The following is a 27122-nucleotide window of genomic DNA, read 5'->3' on the forward strand; positions in this document are numbered from 1 at the left end:
GACATGCACAAGGTACATACTGAGCCGAATAAATACCCGGAAAATATCTTATCAGTATTTCACAGGTATTTATTTAGCTGAATAAAGATCAGACCTGTATTTGGCTACTGCAGTAGTCACCCCTGAATAAAAGCCAATATTATTTGGCTTTTATTCAAGCTCGGTACTCATAGAGTTGTTAGCCCTCCATGCCACTTTCTATTGAAGGAAAGGTATTTAAATGCCTCTGTGGTGCAACTTCCCCATAAAGAAAAAGTATTTTAAGTTTAAATCCCTTCCCTCCTGAGTTGTACTGCAGCTGCAGAGTGCCTCCTCAGTGAAGGGAAGGTATTTAAATTTTAAATACCTTGCCTTCACTGGGGAATGGAGTAGTAGAGGCAGCATGAGCCCAAGAGGGAAGAGAAAGTATTTAAACTGTAAATACCTTCCCTTCACTTTCCAAGTCACACCGCAGTTCAGTGAGTGAAATTCTCTATTATACCTCATAGGGTATAATGAAGCCAAATATATTTGGGTTTCCTGAATATTGACCCACATCCTGGTAAAATACTGGTATTCGTGTGTATTTGAAAGTCTGAGGATGCCTGGTCTGCCTTTCCATCTGTCCTTCATAACCTGCCTTTTTAGACTTGAGGCGTGGTCCTGCCAACTTCACATATTTTTCCGTTTATCCTTAGAGGAAAAGAATTTGCAATGGATGGGCACACTCTGGACCTAGTCGCAGAGTAAAATAAGATGTTTTTGCTTGAATTGTTTTTATTGGTTTTAAATTTATGTATTTCCATATTACTGATGCACATTGCCCGGAGTCTGGTGTTAAATGGGATGGGGTTAGCCAGGATGGAATGATTAATAAGCTTAGTAGTAGCAGCAGCAGCAGTAGTAACACTCACCTAGATGAGTGTGCTCTGCATCTGTGTGTTTAATACTTAGCTGTGGGCTCCTCAGATGAGTACCCTTATACCTTTTCAGTTGCTGTGAGGATACTCTGGGGAGTGCCTTCAGGCACATGCCACCATACCCAGCTCACCCTCAGTTATTCAACAAATCCAGCCTTGCTGTCCCTTATGCCTGAAACTGCTTCCCAGAACACCAGTGTAATGTCTTTCGTCCACTAAGTGACTCCTGAAAATCAACTTTTCCCATATGCCTCTGGCATAAACCCTTGGTACTAAGTCTGAAAATGCCACTGAGTATGCATGCATTAAGTGAATGAATATTCTTTTCCAAATTTATCCTGCTACATCTCCCTCCCCTCCCCACGATGGTGAGAGAGTACCTCACTCAGGATGTCACCCAAATATCAAAATTGTGACTCCTTGTAATCCTTGTGTCTGTTTGAAAGAAGAGTGATAGGTGTCACTGATAGAGTAATGCATTTTATTTTAATTGGCTAAGCCATTCAAATCAGATATCTAATTAAAGTATGTGATATCTCTCATTAGGAATCTATTGTGTATTTCATGAGCTGTGTTTTCTTGATGTCTTTGATGTGACTGACGTTATTTCCACCGATCTGATGGAGGTTGATTCCAGTCCTCTCCCATTATGTCCTTTAGGCGGAAATCTTTGAAATATTCTAGAAGATGGCTAACAACGACATATAAACAAATATTGAATTATTAAAACACAAGGGTTTTAAAAATGTTATATACCTGAAAAACTTATTTTAAGGGTACTGTGAAAAACACATTCAGAGTTTCACTGTACTTTCCTACCAATGAGGCATACAGTTATTTATGCCTAAATATAGAAAATAGTGACAATTTATAGTACCTATTTTATTGCATGCTTTTTTAAAAGAACTGGAGCAACACACATGAATTGGGTATCTTTATAATTCATAGTATTAAACAGTTGATTGACTTAATAACCCAAAGACTAAAAAGCCATTTGTTTTGCAACAATGAAGTTTTCTGAGTGCTTTTACTATCTCTCTTTAAACATCATTAAAATAATGTTTGGGTATATTGGGGGGGGGGGAGCATTTAACATGAAAGTGGGTAATAGCAGCCCAAAGCATATGAAGTAAACGGGTTCAGTTATAGATGTGATAACATTCTACCTGATGAATCAGGGTTATGGCAGGTTGGAGACTTCTCACTGGCTGAAATGCCTTACATTCAGTTTGAAGTAGTATAAATGTATTCTATCAGCTCAGGTCATTATTAAGCCTGAGTCCATCAATGAGTGAATGTCACCTTTCTATCCAATATTTATTTATTTATTTTGTTTATAGTCCACCTTTGTCACCGAGACTCAAGGTGGATTACAGGATCAACAAACAAATCAATAAACATTGTAGACAAACAGCATAAAGCAACCAAAGTACAATACAATAGGACCAGGATTATGGGTATAGGAATATTACAAGCGGTAATCTATTTATAGCAAAATATATTATAAACAATACTGAAAGTGGAGTACAAGGTATAAGACATTGCAGTGAAAACAGAAGATACATTTATCGCACTTGATTACAGTCACTGTAATGGTACCCTCCTGGATGGCATCTTTCTATTACACTTCTCATCGTTCTTATATGATGCCTTCTTGAAGATAACTGTTTTGCATGTTCTGTGGAATGACAGAAGTGTGGGAGCCTTCCTGACCTCCTCAGGTGAACCATTCCACAATGCAGGAGCCACCAATTAGAATGCAGGTCAATGGGCAACTGCTGATCTTACCTATTTGCATAGCAGAAGAGGCAGTTCTACTGCTTCTTTTGGTCCAAGGCCACAAAGGGTTTTATAAGTGATAACCAGAAACTTGAACTGAATTCATTAACTGATTGGTCACCAATTGAGTGTCTGCAGAGTGCATGCTGCAGAATTACATGAATGCTGCTCTTGGTGTCAGTAACCAGGCTAATAACTAAGGGCTGGCCCCTGTATGGAGAAGCAAATCAGCACAACAGGGAGAGCTGTGCTAAAATGTAGGGCTCAGAAAACATACAGAATCTCAGGTTTATAGAATTTTTAAAAAGAAGAAACATAATACGAGGGCAAAAGAGCAAGCACAGACATTGGAGGAGTTGGCAGGGGGCCAAAATAGCACCCTATATCACAAAGGCAACATGCAGTACCATTAGGAGGGGGGCATGAACTGAAACCCATAGTGGGTTCCATAAATATAAATTAATTCCATAAATTTGCCAAATTGTACAGTGTTATATGTGGACTAATACATAAATCATGTATTTTATGTTGGTTGAGTAGTAAAAGATGTTTAGGTTTGATAGGAAAGTATTGCATATTTTCCACAAACAAATTCCATTTATTCTCAGGGGGGAAAAACAGATGGGGGAAAATCTCAGTTTCCCCCCAGAAATTTCCAGCCACATTTCCATCCCTAGATAAGATGTCTAAACAGAGTATTTCAGTACATCCCACTAAAGCGCTAAAAAAAAAAAAAACCACTCTGAAATTTGGTATAAGTAGTTACATCCAATTATATAAAGAAAACAAATAAAGATGTTTTTATACTCACAAATTAGGTCCTTGCCCCTCTTTAATCTCTTCCTGTGGTATTGGATAAAGCGCCTCATATACTCTGCCAATCCCAGATCCATGGATTGCATATGAATTCATTTTGTCTACACTGGGGGGGAAATAGTCCCAAGGAATAATTGCTGTGCCATTCCAGTTGCCCCAGTTTATATCTGCTTTAAATGCCAACTCAAGTCCTTTCTGTACACAGAATGAAAAAAAAATGCACTATAAAAATGTCATTCTCATTATTTTAACAAATTTAGCATAGTGAGCTACTAAACCACTTTAAATAACACTTCAAATAAAACTTCAGCATAATGCTTAATTATCAAGATCACATAGTATTGCTGTAGTTCAAATTCTCTTTTGTTAATACATCTTCTTTAAAAGGTCATCTACAGTTTTATAAATGTTTACAATGCAAGGGCTTTTTTATCCACTTCTTTTGATGTGGAAGCACCATGAACAGAAATGCAATGGAGACATAACAATGTGTTTTAAAATGTGCTCTAATGCATTATGTACCTGAGTTTCAGGGGACACAGAGAATCATATGCCTATTACAGATGTATAGCAGGTGGATTCCCAACTTAGTTTGTACAACATTTTGTGTGGGGACCATGTCATTTTCAGCTTCTCAATATGCCCTCCATATGTTAATCAAACGGAACAGATAAAAGGGAAGCATGAATCCCTGGAAGAGACTATTCTACTTTAAATCAATAATTGCAGGAATCACAGCAATCATTTGTGACGGACAGCCAGAAACTGCTTACAAAAGCAGCTGCTTGCTCTTCTTATGAAGATGCACTACTTGAAACTATTCATAACATAGCCAACACAGTAACTCAGAAAGAGCACAAGAACAGCCCCGCTGGATTAGATGAGTGGCTTATTGTGTCCAGCAACCTGTCTCACACAGTGGCCAATCAGTTGCCTGGGAGAGCCATCAAACCAGACATAGAAGGCAAGACCTTTCTTAGCACAGACATTCAGTGGAGGTTCTCCTTAGTCATCATGGCTTGGAGCCATTGATGGACCTATCATCTATGATTCTGCCTAATCCTCTTTTAAAGATTATGTTTGAATAAATTTTATATATATATATATATATATATATATATATATATATATATATATATATATATATATATATATATATATATATATATATATATATATATATATATATATATATATATGACAATTAGATTTTCTGGGATCAGGACTAGTAACATGCTAGATGTATTTCTATATTTCTTCATCCATTAGTAGATTGAAAATCTATCAATTGAAAATATCTCTTCCTTTTTCTGTACCTACCAAGCTTTAACATTAGAAAAGAAAACAGGGTTACAACAATCCCCCCTCAAAAATGTGACTTACTTCTCTGGCTGATACTCTGAAATCAACAGGCAAAGACTTGCCTAGTGTTACACATACCCCACTTCTCCAAGCAGTGAAAAGTTCCAGGAGCAGTACTTATCTGGGTTGGTTCTCTTTGGAGAATAGTATATATGCTTTATTTACAGACACAGATGTCCACTAGCACCCTACATGATAGCAGATTCGCATCAGCTCCCAAGTCCCTAAACCCCAACGTGCTTCAACAAACCAATTTTATGACACCCACGGCTCAGCCCCACATACTCCCATTTTTGTAAAATCCAGCCCTCATAACAAATGAGTTTGACATCCCTGATCTGCAGACTTTAAGACACTTTACCAGTCCCTTTTTCATGTATCTGTGACTTATCCATAGTAACAAGAATCAAAGCACATACAAATAGTATAGAAAAAATAGTATAGAACATTTATTGATGTTCACAGATCAAAGTTATTAAACCCTAGTAAAAACTTTGAAAACCTTCAAAATGGGATAGATTTAGGGCTCACTATTTAGTAGAGAATGAGCAGTCCTATATTGAATTTCTGCCTCTGCTATGGAATCACCATGTAGCATCAACCATACAGACTGAGATTTCTGTCTTGCGACTGCCATCCTGGTGCTCCATGGGCTCCTTCTCTGGCTCTCTCTCTAGAGACAGACAGCCTCAGAAAGGCAGGAGTCTGCTTTTCCCCATGCAATCCCCTTGAGCCAGAACCTATTTCTTTCCATTTCCTCATTCCTTTTTCCTAGCCCGACTTTCTATTATTCTCTGCAACTGGCCTAACCCCCCAGCTGGCCTCTGCCTCAGAAGGACAACTTGTTCCCACCTGGTCTCCTGATCTGGAGGAAGTTGGTGCTGTGCTCAGCTTGTAGGTTAGTTCCCTGGGGATGAGGCCCTCTGAGTTGCTGGGCATCTCCAGGCAAGTCCTTAAACTGAGAATTAGTGATCTGCCTCTCAAATTGAATGTATATAGACAGTAAGCACCTTATACCTTTCTTAAAAAATTGTCAACAGCACTGATGCATGCCAGACCCCTCTATTGTCCCCAAACACATGAACAGCACATGTCATAACTTCCTACTCTCTCTCATGCTCCTGCTCCATTGATTCTCACCTCCCTTTTCTCTTTCTCCTGTCTTCATGGTTGCATGCAGACATCATGTCAAATATTAAATGGATATTGAGCATGAACATAGCTTATTGCTCTACTCATGCAAAGTGCACTCACCTCCCTTTGTGCATGGAGTCTGATTCAAAGCTTCCTGGATTATGTCAGCTCATGGGAAGGAAGGAAGTTTTGAATCAAGCTCTGTAAGGGAGGATAGATACTGGAGGAGTGAAATTCACAGCTGACACCAATTTGTCACAGTGTTTGAATGCACAGCTCATGTCTATCCTATCTTTCTTTTTCACTCTTCCCTTCTGTTTCCCATGGGGAATGTAAGAATCTATATAGCCTCATCTGTAAATACCGAGGGAGGAAGTTTTGCATGGACACAGCACAGCCTACAGACAAAACTACTTTGTACATTTCAGCCATCTTCCCTACAGTGGAAGTGAAGAATGTTGTGTTCTTTTCTCTCTGACATGTGCCAAACCAAATGAAATTATTGGTCTTGGCAACTGGAGACCTTGGTTCAAAATTCATAGGTGAGTAACACTGAGTATAAAAAGTACGTTTTCTTAAAATGTGGGTTCCTACTGCTTTAGAATGTAGTAGCTGAATATTCAGCTTCTTGACCAGGGGTGGCCAAACAGCGGCTCAGGAGCCACATGTGGCTCTTTCACACATACTTACCATTTTCACACACAGCTAACCTTGCAGTCACAATCCTGTTCCCTCTGCAGTGTCCAGTCGGATTTCGCACCATCTGCGCCGGAGTTACAGAAAGTGCCGTGGCTTTTGCATAGCAAATGTAAACCGCTAAAACCCAGTTTACGTTTGCTACGTAGGAGCTGCGGCACTTCCTGTAACTCTGGCGCAGATGGTGGGAAATCCGACCAGACGCTGCGGAGGGAACAGGATTGTGACTGCGAGGTAAGCTGTGTGCAAAAACGGTAACTGTGCGGCTCTCAAAGCCCCCATTGTCCCATTGGTTGGCTTGCAGAAGGCATTTCTCTCTTTAAATGCATAATCCAAGCCAAGCCAGCTAGCAGCTTGGAGTATGCATTTAAAGTTAAAGTTTTTTTCTTTCCACCTCTCCCCTCCCTAACCATTTTCCTTCCTCCCTCCCTCCCTCTGATGTTCATGTCTTGTGGCTCTCAAACATCTGACATTCATTCTGCGTGGCTCTTACATCAAGCAAGTTCTAGACTGTTCTAGACTAAGTGAGTGATTAAATATATATGCTTTCATCTGAGAATTTTTGCAGTTAATTGTTTTCAGTAAACTCAAGTTTACTGTTTACTCAGTACACCAGTAAACTCAAGGTTAGAATTAGAACACAGTTAACTGTGGATTTATAAATCATAACAGTTTCTTAAAAGTAGTGATACATTACAATTGTGCTTTTGTCCACATTTTAACTGTTGTGCTTTGCAGAAAAAACTTTTCTTTTGAAGATATATTTGCATGGCAACATTATGCTCTAAAAGACACCTTTCTGCAATACCATGCAGCAGATTGGAATGATTTAAATCAAGACTATGACTATAATCCTTTAGGAAAAACCAAAACAGCATACTGATTTAAATCAAGCATGATGTGCTGAATCTATTAAATATAACTATGATGTGGAGAATAATACTAACCATAGCTTGCCCAATTCAGAAATCTTTGAAAACTATGGCTAGAACAAGGCGGAAATGGAAGAGGGAATCAGCACATGAGAAGGAAAAAGGGAGCATAGGAGCCTGTTTGCAGTTCTTGTAACTGGAGCCATTGGCTTGTATCTGCCCAATTTTTCTGCTGGTGAAAATGAAACAATAGCTCCTGTTTGACCATCAAAAAAGCTAAGTTGGAGGACATGGGATCTGAATAGATAAAAGCCATGTGGCTATTATAAGAGATGAATTGAGTGGTGGTGGTGGGGAAGCTGGCTAGATCCAACCTATTGAGACTTGATAAATGTATCTAGCTTCACGGCTGAGACAAAATGGGACACTAAAGGTCCTCTTTGCATGTCCAATACTCTATGCCACATCTGTTCTTATATTTACTTGGTAATAATATATATTACTTGGTAATTATTTCCTGCAGCAATAAATAATATCTACATTGATTTTATTTTTACAACATGAAGGGTTCTTGAAATAAGCTATTCTTATTTATAACTGATTTAATCCCTGTTCTGAAAGGACAAGTTAATCATACTCATGTGAAAAAATAAGTATTGGAGTTCTAATATATGATATAAATCCTATCACATTGAACATATATAACTGGTTTCCTCGCCTTACTAAAATAAATACCATTAATGAGCAAATATGCAATCATATGGATGCTGTACACGATTCTAAAATGATGATGCACAAATAAAGTGCTTATATGCAAATAATTTGTGATGTATTCCCATCACATAGCCCATTGTTTTGGGGTTCTGAAATGTAAAATCACCTTTTCCAATTGTATGGAAATACACAGATATGCATTGTTTATAATGATTTCAAGGAGTGTTGACTTAGTATAAACAGGGCAATAAATAGTCCAAAATAAATTTATAGCTTAATAAAAGCTTTTATTTTAACACACTGGATGTGTCAACAGGTGAGGTTTTTCATTAATTTTCCAGAACAAGCTCCATGGAACCAATTTGTTGGTGATTTGCAGATGTGTTGGCATTACTTAACTGTATTACTATGATTTACATTACATACACTAATGCAGATGATGAGATGAAATTTACTGCCTGTAATTACTATAACAGGAAAAAATCAGACAGAAAAAAGAGGCTTGGAAGGGAAGACGAGATATTTAAACTCTCCTCACAAAGCAAAGGATGGAATTCCATCATTTAATGAAACTGTGAACTGATTATGCCAAACATACCAAATGATCTGTTGTATACAGCCAGGCTCTACACTGCAGCTGCATTTGCTCCAATCCTACTGACAGAGATTCTCACCTGAGGGATCTATAACAAACCTTTCTGGAACTAAAGTACCCACCTGCCACCTGATGAAGTCAGGAAACAGATTAACAAAGCCAGAATGATACCCAGAGAAAACCTGTTACAAGATAGACCCAAAAAAGGCAATAACAGAAACCACTAGTGGTCACTAGTTATTATAAAGCTGTGCCTTGCCAGAGACTGGGCACATTGCAGAGACCTCTGGAATAGAACAAAGAGTGCTACAAGGGTGAAGTTTGTGGCTTGGCAGCTGGGGGATTTGCTGAAAACTTCTGAGTTCATGTGAAGGGCTGAAGGTGAAGGTGATTGAAGGTGATTGATTAGAGTGGCTGTTTTCCCCCACCCTCTTTGCATTATTAAACTGTGCCTTGCCAGAGGCTCTTGGCCTGGGGACTCTGTAAGGACCAGGAACCCAGATCCCTAATTTCCTTGTGCTCCCAATAAGGTAAGCTGACCCTCCAGAAGGGAAGCCACATAAACAAATAGGATTTAAAAGGGACTGTATATTTTTTTAAAAAGCTATCATGAAGGTACAATGCCAGCAGGGGAGTGGGGGCTTTCCAGTGTTTTGCACTGAGTGTCACATGTATGACTATCTGCCCACAGGACAGAAGTCTTGGGTGTGTTCTCGATGCAAGGAGCTCCTGGTCCTCAGGGAACGAGTTCGTACCCTTGAGGTCGAGGTGACTGACCTGGAGAAGCAGAGACAGTCAGTTAGGCTCTTGGAGAAGACTCTCGGGGACATGTTAGATGAGCCCCGCTCTGAACGTGACAGCCCCGTTGCTGCCAGGGAGCATGAGGGTCGAGAGGGAACAGGACACCAGGCTGAGGATAAGGGGAATGCGCCCTCAGAAGGAACCTGTTCTTCGGTTGGTGAGCGGGAATCCTTTCGCACCAAGGAACCATCCCTGGGCAGGGAGAGAGAGGGGGTCTTGGTAGTTGGTGATTCAATCCTTAGGCAAGTAAACAGCTGGGTTGCAAAACCAAGTACTGACTGTATGGTGACTTGCCTGCCTGGTGCAAAGGTAGCAGACATTATGCGTGTAGTAGATAGGCTGATAGACAGTGCTGGGGAGGAGCCGGTGGTCGTGGTGCATGTTGGCACCAACAATGTGGGGAAATGCAGTCGTGAGGTCCTGGAGGAAAAATTTAGGCTGCTAGGCGGGAGACTTAAGGCCAGGAGTTAGCCTTCTCAGAAGTGCTACCTGTTCCATGTGCAGGGCTGGAAAGAAAGGTACAAATTAGAAGTCTCAGTGTGTGGATGTGACGATGGTGTAAAGAGGAAGGGTTTAAGTTTGTTAGGCACTGGGATGCTTTCTGGAACAAGCGGGAGCTGTACAAAAAAGACGGTCTCCACTTGTCCCCAGATGGAACCAGGCTGCTGGCGCTTAAAATCAAGAAGGTGGCAGAGCAGTTTTTAAACTAAATCTTGGGGGAAAGCCGACAGGAGATGAAATGTCTCTGGTTCGGGAAGACTCATCTCAAAGAGATGAAGGGTTAGCTGATACTTTTCTACCGGGTAATGGATCAGAGTTGTTCACTGAGATGGTGACAAACAGAATAGACTGCCTGCCAGAGTTTCGAGGTGGCAGGAGGAAGGTGGCAGGCCTAGCTTGCCTGGGAAATTATATATGTTTGTACACAAATGCTAGAAGTCTTCAAAGTAAAATTGGTGAGCTGGAATGTTTAGTGTTGGGAGAAAACATAGACATTGTGGGAATTTCAGAAACTTGGTGGAATGAGGAGAATCAGTGGGACACGGTGATTCCTGGATATAAATTATACCAGAAGGATAGGGAGGGAAGGGTTGGAGGTGGGGTGGCTCTGTATGTCAGTGAGGGCATGCGGTCCAGTAAGACTGAGGTCAGAGAATTAGACTCCCTTCTAGAAATGCTTTGGGTTGAAATAGAGGGCCCAAAAGGCAATTTAACTATGGGAGTTTGTTATCGCCCACCAAATCAAAAGATAGAAGACGACTATAATATGATGGAAGACTTAAAGATGGTGGCTAGACACAAAAACTGTGTCATCATAGGTGATTTTAACTACCTGCAGATTGATTGGGTCAATATGTGTTCTGGTCGAGAGAAAGAGACTGAGTTTCTAGATGCTCTCAATGACTGTGCTATGGAGCAGATGGTCTCTGAACCTACCAGGGGTGGGGCGATCCTGGATTTGGTCCTAAGTAATGCCCAAGACCTGGTGAGAGATGTAAATGTGATCACACCGCTTGGGAGCAGTGAGCATAACGTTGTTGATTTCACCATTGTATAAATAGAGAGTTGCTCCAAAAGATCAGCACAACCATGTTTAACTTTAAAAGGGGTAAATTCTCTGAGATGAGGAGGCATGTGAAGAGGAAACTGAAAGGAAAGGTAAATACAGTCAAAACCCTTGGGGAAGCTTGGAGGCTATTTAAAACTACAATCCAAGAAGCTCAGATAAAATATATACCACAAGTTAGGAAAGGCACAAACAGGTATAAGATAAGGCCTGCATGGTTAACAAACAAAGTAATGGAAGCTGTAAAAGATAAGAAGGACTCCTTTAAGCGGTGGAAAGCTAGTCCAAGTGAAATTAATAAAAGGGAACACAGGCAGTGGCAAATCAAATGCAAGACTGTGATCAGGCAGACAAAAAGGGACTATGAGGAGCATATTGCAAAAAACATAAAGACCAACAATAAAAATTTCTTCAAATATATTAGAAGCAGGAAACCAGCCAGGGAGGCAGTGGGGCCCTTGGATGACCAAGGGGTCAAAGGATTACTGAAGGATGATAGGGAAATGGCTGAGAAGCTGAATGCATTTTTTTCCTCCGTCTTCACTGTGGAAGATGAGAAGTGTTTGCCTGCTCCAGAACCACTTATATTGGAAGGGGTGTTGAAAGACCTGTCAGATTGAGGTGACAAGAGAGGAGGTCCTACAACTGATAGACGAATTAAAAGCTAATAAGTCATCAGGTCCGGATGGCATACATCCAAGAGTTCTGAAAGAACTCAAAGTTGAACTTGTGGATCTTTTGACAAAAATATGTAATCTTTCATTGAAATCTGCCTCCGTTCCTGAGGACTGGAAGGTAGCAAATGTCACCCCCATCTTTAAAAAGGGTTCCAGGGGAGACCGGGTAACTACAGGCCAGTCAGTCTGACTTCAATACAAGGAAAGTTGGTAGAAACCATTATCAAGGACAGAATGAGTAGGCACATGTGTAATGTACCAGACTTGGAGACGAGCGTAGGGCAACATGATCAGCGCCCCGCGTGGAGGCACCTGGGTGTTCTCAGTCGCCTCCGCAGCTTGTGAAAGCTGCCCCGTTGTCCGAGACTAGGGTGTCTGGGATGCCGTGGGTGCACAGGACCCTGCGCAGGGCCCGGATGGCGGCTGCAGTGGAGGTGGACGCCACGGGGATGACCTCTAACCATTTAGTGTAGGCGTCCACTATGATTATGAAGGTCTGCCCCTGGAACGGCCCCGCGAAGTCAATGTGGAGCCGAGACCACGGTTTCCTTGTGGTTTCCCACCGAGTAACCGGGGCGCTGGGTGGGTCCAGCCGCGACTCTTGGCAGGCGCTGCATCTCCGGACCCAGTTTTCTATCTCCCTGTCCCTTCCCGGCCACCACACATAGCTCCTGGCTAGGGCCTTCATTCTCACTATCCCCGGGTGCGTTTCATGGAGTGATTCCAGGACCCGTTTCTGTAGAGGGGGGGGGACCACCACCCGGCTCCCCATAGCAGGCACCCCTTGTGGGCCGCGAGTTCCTCCCGCCTCATTTTGTAGGGCTTGAACTCTTCCCCCATGTCCCCTTCAGGCCACCCCCTCACCACCCAGTCGAGCACCCTTGCAAGCGTTTTTCCCGGTGGCCTTAGCCACTTCTGCAGCGTGGAGGGGCTGGTCTGGGAGAGACTCGACTGACATGACATGGTGTGCTGGGGCAGGATCGGGGCCCGTGTCTGGAAGCGGCAAGCGGCTGAGTGCGTCAGCGTGGCCCATCGCCTTGCCCGCCCTGTATACCAAAGTGTAGGTGTACGAGTTGAGGAATTGGTTCCACCTCAACACCCTTTGGGACAGGATTTGGGGAGTTTGGCGGTCTGGGGCCAGCAGACCCAAAAGCGGCTTATGGTCGGTCGCTATTGTGAACCGCCGCCCGTACAAATAATCGTTAAATTTGTGGACCCCCGCTACGATGGCCAGGGCCTCCTTGTCGATTTGAGCGTAATTACGCTCCGCCGATGTCAGAGTGCGTGAATAGTAGGCGACCGGTACCTCCCGGCCGTCCGGTAGCTGGTGCCCCAGGACTGCACCCACCCCGTACGGCGACGCATCGCATGCCAGGATGACCGGAAGGCGCTCATCGAAGTGGTGCAGCACCGCGTTAGAGACCAGAACGTCCTTTACTGCCTGGAAAGCGGCGGCTTGCTTCTTCCCCCACACCCCTGGAGCTTTTTTGTCCAGTAACCGGAGTAGGGGTTCAGCGATGGCCGCTTTGTGGGGTATGAATGTGTGGTAGAAGTTGAGCACCCACAAGAAGCTCTGTAGTTCAGTTTTACACATGGGGGCCGGGGCCTGAACGATGGCCCTGGTTTTCTCCTCGGTCGGATGGATTCCCTCCGCGTCCACGGCGAATCCTAGGAACTCCACCCGTGTTACCCCCAGCAGACACTTCTCCCTCTTCACCTTCAGTCCCGCAGCTTGGAAACGACGGAGCACCTCCCTGAGGCGGTTGCTGAACTCCTCAGGGTTCGGGGCGGCGATTAAAACGTCATCAAAAAAAGGTTGGACTCCGGGGATCCCTTTAAGGAGAGCATCCATTATACTCTGGAAGATCCCCAGAGCCACGCTGACCCCGAACTGTAGCCTGTTCACCCTGAACACCCCCCTGTGGGTTACGATCGTTTGGGCCTCAGCCGTTTTGGCGTCCACCGGGAGCTGCTGGTAGGCTTGTGCCAAGTCCAGCTTCCCAAAAATCTTTGAGCCCGCGAGGGCGGCCAGGACGTGGCTGACCACCGGCACCGGATAGGGGTTATCCTGGAGTGCCTTATTGATAGTGCATTTGTAGTCTGCACATATCCGCACGTCCCCGTTGGGTTTGACCGGAGTCACAATGGGGGTCTCCCAGATGGCGTAATCGACCGGCTCTAGGACCCCTTGTGCTACTAGGCGGTCCAGCTCTGCCTCAATTTTGGGCTTCAGGGCTATGTGGCCGGTCTTCCAGCAGCTTCTGCAGTCCCAGGTCCGGTACTGGCAGTCTCACCTGTCGTGGGGGTCGCTGCAGCTGGCGCATTTCGGCCGATCACTGGAGCGTTGGTTCGCTCGTTCGCTCGTTCGGGGGAGCTGTGGAGCTCGGGAGGTTGGTCCTGTAGAGCGGCACATCTGGAATGCTTCTCCCTCGTCCGGGTGCTCTGGGTCCATCTCCTCGTGGTGGACGGCCTCTGGCTTGGCCCTGGGGAAAGTCCAGGTGGTCCTTTCGAATGCCACAGCCTCGCTGAAGGCGCCTTGCAGAGTGAGCTCTTCCTTCGCGAAGAGCTTTTGCTGGAGCCTCTCGTCGTGGAGGCCCCAGGCGAACCGATCGGCCAGGGTCTCTTCCAGATTCGGGAAGTTGCAACTCCCGGCGATCTGTCGCAGGGCCGCTAGGTAATCGGCAGCCGATTCGCCCTGGAGCTGGTCCCTCTTGTGGAAGAGGAACCGACGGGCCACTCTCGAGGGCTGTGGCAGGAAGTGCCCCGTGAGGAGGCGGACGACCTCTGCGTAGGTCTTCTCAGTGAGACGGGCGGGGGCCGAGAGACCCTTTGCGATCTCGAAGGTGGCGGCCCCGCAGACGCTCAGGAGAACGTCTCTCTTCATGCTGTCCTCCGTTATCCGATTCGCCCTCAGGTAGCAATCAACCCTTTCCGAGTAGGACTCCCATCCATCGGCATGGGCAGGGTTGAAGGCTTCAATGTGACCGGTGTTCCCGCTTGAGCTGGCCATGGTGGCGGTAGCAGCGGCGGTCGTGGCAATGTTGCGATGTGCGCTGTATCGCCCGGTTGCCCGTGAGTCTCCTCGGTAGCCCGGTTGTCTGCAGGGCTAGAATCCCACCTTCGTCGCCACTGTAATGTACCAGACTTGGAGACGAGCGTAGGGCAACATAGTTTATTGCAGGTACAAAACAAGATGGAAGAGAGAGAGCACGCGGGCCGGGCCCCGCATATATACAGTCCTGGGACTATTCAACCTGCTGGCCAGTCCAATGCTGGCCAGCCATATTTCCCGCCACTGACTGTGATTGGCGGATGATCAGCGCCCCGCGCGGAGGCACCTGGGTGTTCTCAGTCGCCTCCGCGGCTTGTGCTGTTACGGTGTTCTGAAATGGTTGCGTTCTGCGAACGCCATATGCTACAACATGGATGAACACGAGTTATTGAGGAAGTCTCAGCAGGGGTTCTGTAAGGGAAGATCTTGCCTCACTAACCTGTTACATTTCTTTGCGGGGTTGAACAAACATGTGGACAAAGGAGACCCGATAGATATTGTTTACCTTGACTTCCAGAAAGCTTTTGATAAAGTTCCTCATCAAAGGCTTCATAGTAAGCTCTAGAGTCATGGAGTAAAAGGACAGGTCCTCTTGTGGATCAAAAACTGGCTAATTAATAGGAAGCAGAGAGTGAGTATAAATGGGCAGTCTTCGCAGTGGAGGAGGGTAAGCAGTGGAGTGCTACAAGCATAGCCAGCTTCAAGAGGGGATTAGATAAAAATATGGAGCAGAGGTCCATCAGTGGCTATTAGCCACTCTGTGTGTGTGTGTGTGTGTGTGTGTGCGTATAAATAAATTTTTTGGCCACTGTGTGATACAGAGTGTTGGACTGGATGGGCCATTGGCCTGATCCAACATGGCTTCTCTTATGTTCTTATGTCACACACAACTCTCAACTGAAAACAGTTCAACGTATCATCAATAGCTTACAACCTCTATTGGACAGTCATAGCTCTCTTTCAAAAGTACTGAGGGTTAAACCTTTTCTTGCACACAGACAGCCCCTAATCTCAAACAACTCCTCACCCACAACAATACATCATCTCATCTGAGCATGGACACCGGTACCAGCGCTTGCAATAAATCCAAGTGGCAACTTTGCTGCGACATACACCCAGACAACACAATCATTGGACCTAACACCACCATCTCAGGCTCATTCACTTGTTCATCTTCTAACATTATATATACCATTAAATGCCAACAATGCCCTTCAGTTCTCTACATAGGGCAAACAGGATGAACCGTATGCCAAAGGATAAATGGACACAAATCTAACATCAGGAATTAATGCACTGAGAAACCTGTGGGAGAACATTTTAACCTTCCAGGGCATTCAATGGGTGACCTCAAAGTAGCTGTTTTACTGCAAAGGAACTTCAAGAACAGAGTGGAGAGAGAAATTGCTGAATTACAAATTATTATGAAACTTGGAACAAATACTTCCCTAGGACTGATCAGGGATATTGGTTTTTTATCTCATTACATGTTCTAAACCCACTCTCACTGAGTAAAGCTATATATCCACAGTATTCCAATGCATTTCTCTTTTAGAATAGTATATCAGAATAATGTGTTTTGTACTGACATACTCAAATAAGGGATATTGGCTGTTTATCTCATTACGTATACTAACCCATCTTCCACTATATTTTAATGTGAATTATATTGAATAGTTTTAATGTTAAGAATTTAAGGTTTTTAGGTTTTTAAATGCTTTGACTTTTTAATTGTAATAATTCTGTACTTTGTTTTATTGTTTTATCATTTGCTGTGAGCCGCCCTGAGCCATTTTGTGGGAAGGGCGGGGTATAAGTTATAGAATAAATAAATAAATAAATGTATTCTTTTTTTTCTAATGACAAACTAGAATTATGTTTATATGTGTATTACAAGTTTAAATTAAATCTCTGAGAAACTAATGCCCTCATTTTAAACCCAGAGCTAACATTACAATAGACTCTTATTTATGGCACTTCACACCTAATGACATAGACATCAATCTGCTATTCTGTCATACTGCCCCCTCGTTTATGCAGCCCACTTAACATGAACTAAGAAGATGATGATAATATTGGATTTATATCCTGCCCTATACTCTGAATCTCAGAGTCTCAGAGTGATCACAATCTCCTTTACCTCCCCCCACCCCCGCAACAGGCATCCTGTGAGGTAGGTGGAGCTGAGAGAGCTCTTACATCAGCTGCCCTTTCAAGGACAACTCCTATGAGAGCTATGGCTGACTCAAGGTCATTCCAGCAGCTGCAAGTGGAGGAGTGGGGAATCAAACCCAGTTCTCCCTTTGCGCAATTAACCACTGCACCAAACTGGCTCTCAACAATCACCATTTCCATGGTTTTGCATACTAATTCACTGCCCACTTTCTCTATATTTAGGACTGTTTGCCATTCCATCCTATTGTCTGATGAAGTGTGCTCCTAGCACATGAAAGCTTACATTCTGAATAAAACTTTGTTGGTCTTAAAGGTGTGACTTGACTCCTACTTTGATTATGCCATGATTTGCAATACCTTGCATAATTATTTAAGCAATGACCTGTTTCTGATCTTGAGAAACTAATGAATATGGGTACCAATATTTCACACAATTTCACACAGTTACTTGTATATAATTAACATTGGACATTCATTGAAAATTAGTAATTATTGCATTTTGGATTATCCTGTAGACTGGACATCCTAACAAGTTAAACAACTGTCCAATAATAACCAAGTAACTTAATACAAACACATACAATTTAAAAAGATTTGCATTTTAGAGATTTCTAGTCATATACAATACTTTTTGGAACTTAAACATTGCACTGTCTCATAACTGGTGTTCAAAGGAGTCATAATAATAACATCTTTGGTGTTTTCAGTGGATTGAACCCTAGCATTTTGTTCTGTCAACATCTGTGCATTGCTCTGGCACCCTTCTACTGATGCAGGACACACCTGGCTGATTCAATGAAATGACAGGATATGACCCAATGTAATGTCTGTATGAATACATCCATTATCAGGCAAGGAAATTCAGTTGCTACAGAGGAAATTATGTGGGAATTATATTGCCTGTTTGCTGTCTTTTGCTGTCATCCCCAACGAAAAACATTTTGGCTGGGAAACATGCAAGTCTCAGCCTACTCAGATACAGAAAGGCAACATTATTGATGGATGCATATATTTAATAATGTTGGCACAGATAAATGTGTAAATTACAAAAAAACACAAAATACAAGATATACAGAAAAACTACCATAACCAAAACTCATGTGGTTAGATGTTCATAGCTACTGAAACTCTACTTACTTCAAGACAATCTCCTCCAGAGAGCCGTAATACAAGATGCTGACCATGCCTAGCAAAATAAAAATGAGTGGAAACAAAAATCAATGACACTGTCAGAACACATTTCATAGGAATACAATATTGTCAAGGAAACGTTTAGCAAATTTCACAGCAGGGTATGGAAAGAGCGAAGTATCACTTAAAGCCTGTAGGTGGAAAAACTCATATTACATGATAACTGACCTTAGAAAGGTCTGTTAGAAACTGTGCTTAGAAAGACTCAAGAGACTAGATGGCACCTTGCAACTACAAGGAAACCCAAGTAGCCCTGTATCTGTAAACTCATAATAGCAAAGGCCCCAATATTACAGTACTCTCCTTTATATTTGTATCTTGCCTTTTCTCCAAAGATCACAAAGTAAATATGGTTTTCCCTTTTTGTCCTTACATGAATTTCAAAAGGTAGGTTAAATGACAGAGAAGCTGGGTCTTAGTCACCCAGGAAGTCTCATAATATAGACATGTATTCAGGTGCCCTTAATTTAAAGCTATCCATAGGCCATTTAGTAGGAAAGTTTCTCATGGGAAGCTTCATTCTTTGTCACCTCTTGCTCTGGCCACCACCTATTAAATACAGTTACCAGAAGTGGCTCACACATGATCATTGACTCCCTTCTCACAGGTCCTAGAATGCACACATAGTCCCCTCTTCACTTAAATGTGGGTCTCCAGCTGCTAAGGTGGCTTTTAACAATGTGCAGATACTTAGCAGGACAGGTACATTTTGATGCCTGCCTCACTTAGGGAAGATCCCCTGGTATTCTTTCAGGAAGAAATTATAAGTGCCCTTTGCTAAGTCAGTTCAGCATAATAGGCTGTGCACTACACACCATGAGTCTGGCCGGTTAAATGCAATGCTTTCTTTTTGTTGCAAAATGTGCCTTCCTGACTATAATATAGTGGATTCAATGCAATGAAGAGGTGAGGTGGTAGAGATCACACCTCTGTATTAGGTACAGTATAGTACAGGGCTGCACTCTAAGACTAACTAACTGAGCCCATGGGGCCAACCATATACACTCAGGGCTCCCATGCAAGCACGTTACTGGATCATTCAAACCAGCAGGGGGCTCGTGATTGGAGCAGGCAGCAGGGATTTGGATCCTGCTGCCCATTGTTCCTGAGTCCCCAAGCTCAGTCCTATGGTTCCAATGAGCCCGGCAGGAACACCCATATGAGTCTTCACTTTCGTCCACATACACAACACCGACATTCTTCTTTAATGTGGCCATTTAAATCTCTTAATTCCATGACCAAAAGCAACAAAAGTAAAATAGGATAGTCACAGGTTTAAGAAGGCCCAAAGTATTCCTTTCTTGATGTAGGAAGGTCCACTTTAGTAGTGTGAAAATTTCAGCTGTAAGCTGAATAAGATGAATATTTTCCATGTCACAACTTACGGACAAAGTTCAACTTCCAGGTATTTGCTTGTAGCACTGTTCAGAAAGAAGGATTCAACCACTATGAAAGATATAAATGACAACATAGTATTGTGCGCAGCTGAACAGGGGGGAAAAATCAATCGTGCTATTTTAGTATTTCAACAAAGCAAAAATACTTCTTATGTTTCAAACAATTTTATTAGTAACATATGGTAGTATATTCTATTTCTTACATCATTAATAACTACTTTTTTCCTCTATCCCATATATTACTTTCTAACCACCCCTCCCCCCGTTACTTGACCCCCGCCAGTGTACTATACTTAAAATATTAGTATTAAAGGTACCCTTAATTAAAAAGAACCAAAATTCATATCCTCCTCCCTCTTATACTTAGTCATTATCAAAAATTGTCCAGTGTCCTTTTATTTTCCACTCTTTTTCTATGTATCTTCTGAACTTTTTCCACTCCATCTTAAATACTTCTAAATCATAGTCTCTTAAGGTTCTTGTTAACTTGTCCATTTCACTCTATGTCATAACTTTTACAATCCAATCCCATTTTTCTGGTATTTTTTCTTGCTTCCACAACTGCGCATACAATGTCCTAGCAGCTGAGAGCAAGTACCAGATTAAAGTCCTATCTTCTTTTGGAAATTTTTCCATTTGTAATCCCAACAGAAAAGTCTCTGCAACTTTCTTAAATTCATATCCCAAGATCTTAGAAATCTCTTGTTGAATCATCTGCCAATACTTTTTCACTCTTTCACAAGTCCACCACATATGGTAGAAAGAACGTTCATGCTTTTTACATTTCCAACATCTGTCTGGCATCTCATTATTCATCTTTGTCAACTTTTTAGGAGTCATGTACCATCTATACATCATCTTAAAACAATTCTCTTTAATACTCTGACATGTTGAGAGTTTCATAGAATTCTTCCACAAATATTCCCATGTATCCATCTGTATTTCTTTATTTACATTAATTGCCCACTTAATCATTTGAGATTTCACTACTTCATCTTCCGTAGACCATTTTAAAAGTAACTTATAGATTTTCTAAATTAATTTTTCATTATCTCCAAGCAGAACTTTTTCCATTTCCGTTTGTTCTCGTCTTATTCCTTCGGTTTTAAGATCACTTTCCACCAAACTCTTTATTTGTTGCATTTGAAACCAATCATACTTATAATTCAGCTCCCCAGCAGTTTTCAACTCTATTTTACTGCTTTGTATTTTTTAATAATTGATTGTATGACATCCATTTTCCCTCTCCTAACTCAGCTGTTATTTTTATTACTTCTGCAGGCACTATCCATAGTGGTTTTCTCTCATCCCCATATTTCTTATACTTCATCCAGACATTTAGCAACTTATTTATTATATAATGGTGAGAGAAAAAACCATCCATCTTTTTCTTCCCATAGTACATATAAGCGTGCCAGCCGAATTTATTTCCATGACCTTCCAATGTTAAAAGTTTTTTATTCAATAATGTCACCCTATCTTTTATCCACACCAAACAAACTGCTTCATGATATAGCCTTAAATCTGGTAATTGAAATCCTCCTCTTTCTTTAGCATCTGTTAAAACTTTCATTTTAATCCTTGGTTTCTTTCCAGCCCATACGAATTCTGAGATCTTCCTTTGCCATTTATTAAATTGTTTCCTGTCTTTCACAATCGGGATAGTTTGGAATAGATACATTATTCTCAGCAAAATATTCATATTAATTGCAGCTATTCTCCCAAGCAATGACAAATTAAGCTTGTTCCACTTTATCATATCTTCATCCATTTTACGCCATAACTTTTCATAATTATTTTTAAACAAATCAATATTCTTCAATATTATTTCCACACCCAAATATTTTACTTTAGAGGTAACCTCACATCCCGTTAGCAGTTCCTTTTGTTTATTTACTTGCATATTTTTACATAAAAGTTTTGATTTTTCTTTATTAACATAAAGTCCCGCCAATTCGCCAAAATTTTGTATTTTAGCTAACTACAAAGGTGTTACTTGTATAGGATTTTCATTTATAAACATAGTCATCTGCAAATGCTCTATATTTATAGGTAAATCCTTTAATTCTCATTCCTTCTATTTCTTCATCATCTTGTATTTGCATCAATAAAATTTCAAGAGTAATTATAAACAATAATGGCGAAAGCAGACAACCTTGTGCCTTTGCTAAAAAGTATCTGTGCATATCTTGGACAATTCTCTAGCTGAGAAAAGTAGGCAGAAGGCATTAGTTTGCCTTTTACTACCCTGAACAGAAGTGCCAGCCTGCCCCCGTTAAGGATAGCACCTCAGCTCGCCATTTTCTGATCCCGAAAGTCCTCTACAAAGCAAAAATACTTCTTATTCTTCCATAACTATTTCCCAATTTATAAACCAATTAGTCTGTGGCTACATAACGTCATTTGGCATTATGGGAAGGAAACTTAGGAACATAAAACTCACTTCTATTATTAAACCATGCGACTATGAAGGTTACCAGTTTGGTGTAGTGGTTAAGTGTGCGGACTCTTATATGGGAGAACCGGGTTTGATTCCCCACCTGCTAGCATGGCCTTGGGTCAGCCATAGCTCTGGCAGAGGTTGTCCTTAAAAGGGCAACTGCTGTGAGAGCCCTCTCCAGCCCCACCCACCTCACAGGGTGTCTGTTGTGGGGAAGGAAGATAAAGGAGATTGTGAGCCGCTCTGAGACTCTTTGGAGTGGAGGGCGGGATATAAATCCAAAATCATCTTCTACCAACTACTCTGACTGGCAGCAATTCTTCAGCGTCTCAAGTAGAGGTCTAGCATATCATCTACTGTCTGGTTCTTTAAAATGGAGATGGCAGGGATTGAATCGGAGACTTTCTGCGAGCAGAGTCTCTGCCACTAAGCTTATGACCCCTAACTTTGCACTCTCAGACTCAATTGCTTCTTGTTTACCACAAATCATAGACTGCCATTACATATGAACTGACAAACTATATTTTGCACTTGCTGTCTGAACTATGATTGCATGCCATCAATTTAAACTAGATTTGCCATCTGGCACAGGGAAACTGTTTGAGAATACAAGGCCAAATTCTCAGGTGAGCACACATCCTTGTTTATCATATCTTGGTCACTGAAACATGACCAATGAAGACTGGATCGCTTTGAGTCATTTGGAGCATGAGCCATCATTGAGAGATCGTTTTTGAAGACTTCGAGTCTCTATGAGTTTTGTTTGGAAACTGTAATAAGGAACTTACTATATAACATTGCATCATTTAATGTTATGTGAACACTTATGCTTTGCTTCAGTTCTCTTTTTAGATTTCTGGTTGGTTCCAGCTTTCTGCAGTCCTAAAAGTTTTGCATTGTTCTTGAATAACTCATATTGTTATTATATTGGCTCACTCTGTGTTATTCATCTTGAGTTCCAGTGAGAAAGGTGGACCATAAACAACATGAATAAAAATAATTTTAGAAAAGGATTCTTAACATGTATTGATTGTCATGTAAGATTAGTTACCCAGGCCTCGGGCCTGAAAATATATTGTGGCTTTTTGTGGTGTGCAGCTTTCATTAGACCTCACCTTCATAGTCCCAAAGTCCATCAAAAGGCTTCCCAGGTTCTCCGGTTGGAGCTGGAGGATCATCAAAGAACAAGGAGGTCACTTCCATAACTAAGCCTTGATCACCAGGTTTAAATCTGATTGTCACTGGTGCATGCATTACTAGCATGCTGTCCCAGGTAGTTACAATTTATATTCTATCTACAAGAGAAATTGTAAAGAATTCTGTGATCTGAATCCAACAGACTAAACTTTAATTCTCAGCCCCACCTATCTCACAGGGTGTCTGTTGTGGGGAGAGGAAGGGAAGGAGATTGTAAGCCCCCTCCCTCCTCTCTTTAAGTATTTGAAAGGCTGTCAGAGATGACAAGGAGCTGAATAGGTGGATAGGACATGCAACAATTGGTTTAAATTACAAGCCAAAAGGTACCAGCTGGTTATTAGGGTTTGGGGGGTGGGGTTACAGTAAGAGCTGTTTAGCAGTAGAAGTGGCTATCTAGGCAGGTGGTGAGCTCCCCTTCATTGGCAATTTTCAAACAGCAACTGGACGAACCCTTATCAAGGATGGTTTAAGCTGATCATGCAATGAGCAAGGGGTTGGACTAGATGGCCTGTATGGTCCCTTATAACTCTGTGATTCTCCTGTGACAGCAGGTCTCTAGGATCTCAGACAAAGATCTTTCACATCACCTCCCTAATCCTTTAACTGGAGTTGTCAATAACCAGGGACCTGAAAACAGATGTTCTACCATTAAGTAATAGGACCTACTTTTGTAACCATAATCTGGTGCACAAGTCAAATCATTCTTTATTTCAGTATATGAATACAGACAAAATGCCATTTCTGCATACAGTATTTCTAATATTCTAGGGAACATACACTTGAATTTAAAAGTCAAATTCCTTTCTTGAAGTATCTTGAAGGCAGTCGAAGAAGCCACTGCTACAAGGTTCATGTCACCCCTGTGATGGAACCAGGGCTTTTTTGTAGCAGGAATTCCTTTGCATATTAGGCTGCAACCCCTCGATGTAGCCAATCCTCCAAGAACTTACAGTAAGAAGAGCCGTGTAAGCTCTTGAAGATTGGCTACATCAAGGGGGGTGTAGCCTAATATGCAAAGGAGTTCATTCCTGCTGCAAAAAAAGCCCTGCCCAAAGTTAATGGACATTGGCTTCCTTTTTCTTTTTAATATCACAGTATTAAATGCCCTCTCCTTAAACTCTTTCACATTATTTCATTTGTATCACTGTCAGCTTTCTCACTAGCTTTTAAAAATATGCACTTACTTTCAAAATTTACTTGTTTAAAAGAATTGTTTCAAACTGTTAGATCTGTAGGGCTATCAACCTCCAGATCTCCTGGGAATTGTAACTGATCTCCAGACAACAATTTACAAAAACATTAAAACAGTTATACTAATATAAATAATTGAAACAATACAAGGTAGGTACTACAAAAGGTAATGAAATGTAACAATCCTGAATCACTGGAAGCAGCTAGGCAAAACAGTACAGGTCTAATTAATATGGGCAATATACAACTAAAAGCTTCAGCAAGGGAGGTGAAATAATTGGGCACCCACTGTCTCAACCGAAGGCCAGGTGAAACAGCTTGTTTTACAGGCCCTGAAAAACTGTAATAGGTCTTGCAGGGCCCTAATCTCTGGTGAGAGTGTATTCCACCAGGCTGGGGCCAGGGCAGACAAAGCCCCGGTCTTGGTCAAGGCTAAACTGATGCCCTTTGGGCAGGGGACAACCAGCAAGCAATGGTCTGTCCAGCACAAGGCTCTCCAGGGCACATTTGGGGAAAGGTGGTCCCTTAGATATGTCAGTCCCAGAACACATAGGACTTTAAACCAACACCTTGAAATGGATCCAGTACTCAATTGGTAGCCAGTGCAACTTGCGTAGCACAGGCTGAATGTGTGCCCACACAGACATCGCAGTTAGCAGGCACGCTGCCACATTTTGTACTTGCTGGAGTTTCTTGATCAGCTTCAAGGGCAAGTTCACATAAAATGAGTTACAGTAATCAAGCCTGGAAGTGACCACTGTGTGGGTCACTGTAGTCAGGTCCTAGGGGAAGAGATAGGGAGCCAGTTGCTTGATCTGAGGGAGATTTCATTTCATTTATTCAATTTATACCCCACCCTATCTCCAAAATGGGCTCAGACTGGTTTACATGATAAAAGGCCAGCCTGGCAATTGTGGTGACCTGGACCTCCATAGAAATTAAGGCATCCATAGAAACTGAGGCATCCAGAATCACCCAAGGCTCCTCACCTTCTGAGCTGACACCAACAGTGCCCCCATCTAAGGCAGGGAGCCTGATTCACAAGTTTACCTCCTCCCCCCCCCCCCACCACCAGATCAGGTACAGGATATCCATCATTGTTGGATTTAACTTCAACCAACTCTTCTGTAGCCACCCAGCCATAGCCTCCAAAGCCCTGTCCAAGCTTTCTGGGGCAGAGTCTGGGCAGCCATCCAACACCAGATAGATGACAGAGACCAGCTGCCCTGGAGAAAGGGGAGGGCTGAGTCTATGGCATTATACCTCATTGAAATTCATCCCCCCACCATCCCTAGACTTTACCCTCAAATCTCCAGGAATTTTCCAACCTAGAGTTGGTAGCCCTAGCTAAAACCTTATGTGATAGCTTTTTTGACACTGGCATCATATAGTTGAATATGCAGATAAACTGGCTATTTATATTTTAAAAATACCAACTGTGATCATTGTAAAAAAAGCAGAACATGTTTACTCCATACATATAACCAGTGCTTTTTTTTGTAGAAAAAGCCCAGCAGCTCATTTGCATATTAGGCCACACTGGGAGCATGTAGCTTTCATATGGTGGGTCTGGCCAGCTGAAGCCCTGGCCAGCCCAGGCGGAGCTCTGCCCCTGTGGGCTCCAGCTGAAAAAAAGCCCTGCAAATAACCCATAGCTGGTGCAGCAATGGATAGTGTGAAGGCAAGAGAAAAACTAGCTTTTAGGTGCACCCAGGTAAGTTGAAAGAATGGGCTATTTCCCAAGTAAGTGGGAAAAACTATCCCTTTCACCTCACTCCATATAGTGTAGGTTAAGATAAAGATACAAAGTTCTGATTACAATAGAGGAGACTTTTAAATTATATTATAAATAATCTCATTGATTGGTAGGGACATTTCTGAAAATATTTTCCAAGGCTACCTCCCTTTCTTAAAATGAAGGCATTTTGAATGATGAGACTTGTATAGCAATACTCACTTCCCTTGTTCCATCCTTCAGGAATTTTGACTCATGATCTTTGAAGGCTACATTTTCACTTTAGGAAGAAAATATAAATAAGGTTAGAAGACAACCGGAATCTGCTTGCATTAATCTACATTGCAGTGTTTTAGGGTTTTTTTTTTTAAAAAAATACTTCACTGGTTTACAAACTCACTGTGAATTTAGGGGTATATAGAAGAATAACTTTATTCTCCCATCTAGTGGCAAGAAGCAGTAAAAGTCAATGTTTCTGGGATTATAAAGTGTATATAAATACAAACTCCAAAGCTTATTGAAAGACTAAAAGAAAGAAACAGCAAATCTAAAATATATGATCTGTTTAAGCATCAAGGGAAGTGGAGGAAAAACTAATCCAAATTCAGATTAATTACATTTTGTTTTTGTTTTTTTATTTAGAATTTATATCCCGCCCTTCCCACATTTTGTTGAATTCAATAAAATGATCTGTTTCTGAATAATAGTCACTATCATGAAAACACATAATTCATGTGGCACACAATGCTGTAATGCTAGACATTAAATAAATCCCTCTTTGTAGCCTTAGCATGGATACGTAACCACGATGTTCTTCACAGCCTATTAATCC

General features: G+C 42.0%; 1 protein-coding gene across 2 annotated transcripts; it reads right to left on the reverse strand.

Annotated features, from left to right (window-relative positions):
• Window positions 1-1441: 1441 nt before the first annotated feature.
• Window positions 1442-26589, reverse strand: LOC132577197 (UPF0462 protein C4orf33 homolog). Of its 2 annotated transcripts, XM_060246788.1 has the most exons (6): window positions 26493-26589; window positions 23283-23443; window positions 19716-19776; window positions 18277-18325; window positions 3490-3689; window positions 1442-1590 (listed from the first exon to the last, which is right to left on the reverse strand). In XM_060246788.1, the coding sequence occupies exons 2-6, from the start codon at window positions 23428-23430 to the stop codon at window positions 1503-1505; spliced, it is 546 nt and encodes a 181-aa protein (XP_060102771.1). In that variant the 5' UTR covers window positions 23431-23443; window positions 26493-26589; the 3' UTR covers window positions 1442-1502. The 2 variants fall into 2 exon arrangements, with proteins under 2 accessions (XP_060102771.1, XP_060102772.1); XM_060246789.1 differs by lacking the exon at window positions 26493-26589 and having other exon boundaries at window positions 23283-23481.
• Between the last annotated feature and the right edge of the window lie 533 nt (window positions 26590-27122).

This window comes from Heteronotia binoei, chromosome 9 (genome assembly GCF_032191835.1).
Source record: "Heteronotia binoei isolate CCM8104 ecotype False Entrance Well chromosome 9, APGP_CSIRO_Hbin_v1, whole genome shotgun sequence".
Lineage (NCBI taxonomy): Eukaryota > Metazoa > Chordata > Lepidosauria > Squamata > Gekkonidae > Heteronotia > Heteronotia binoei.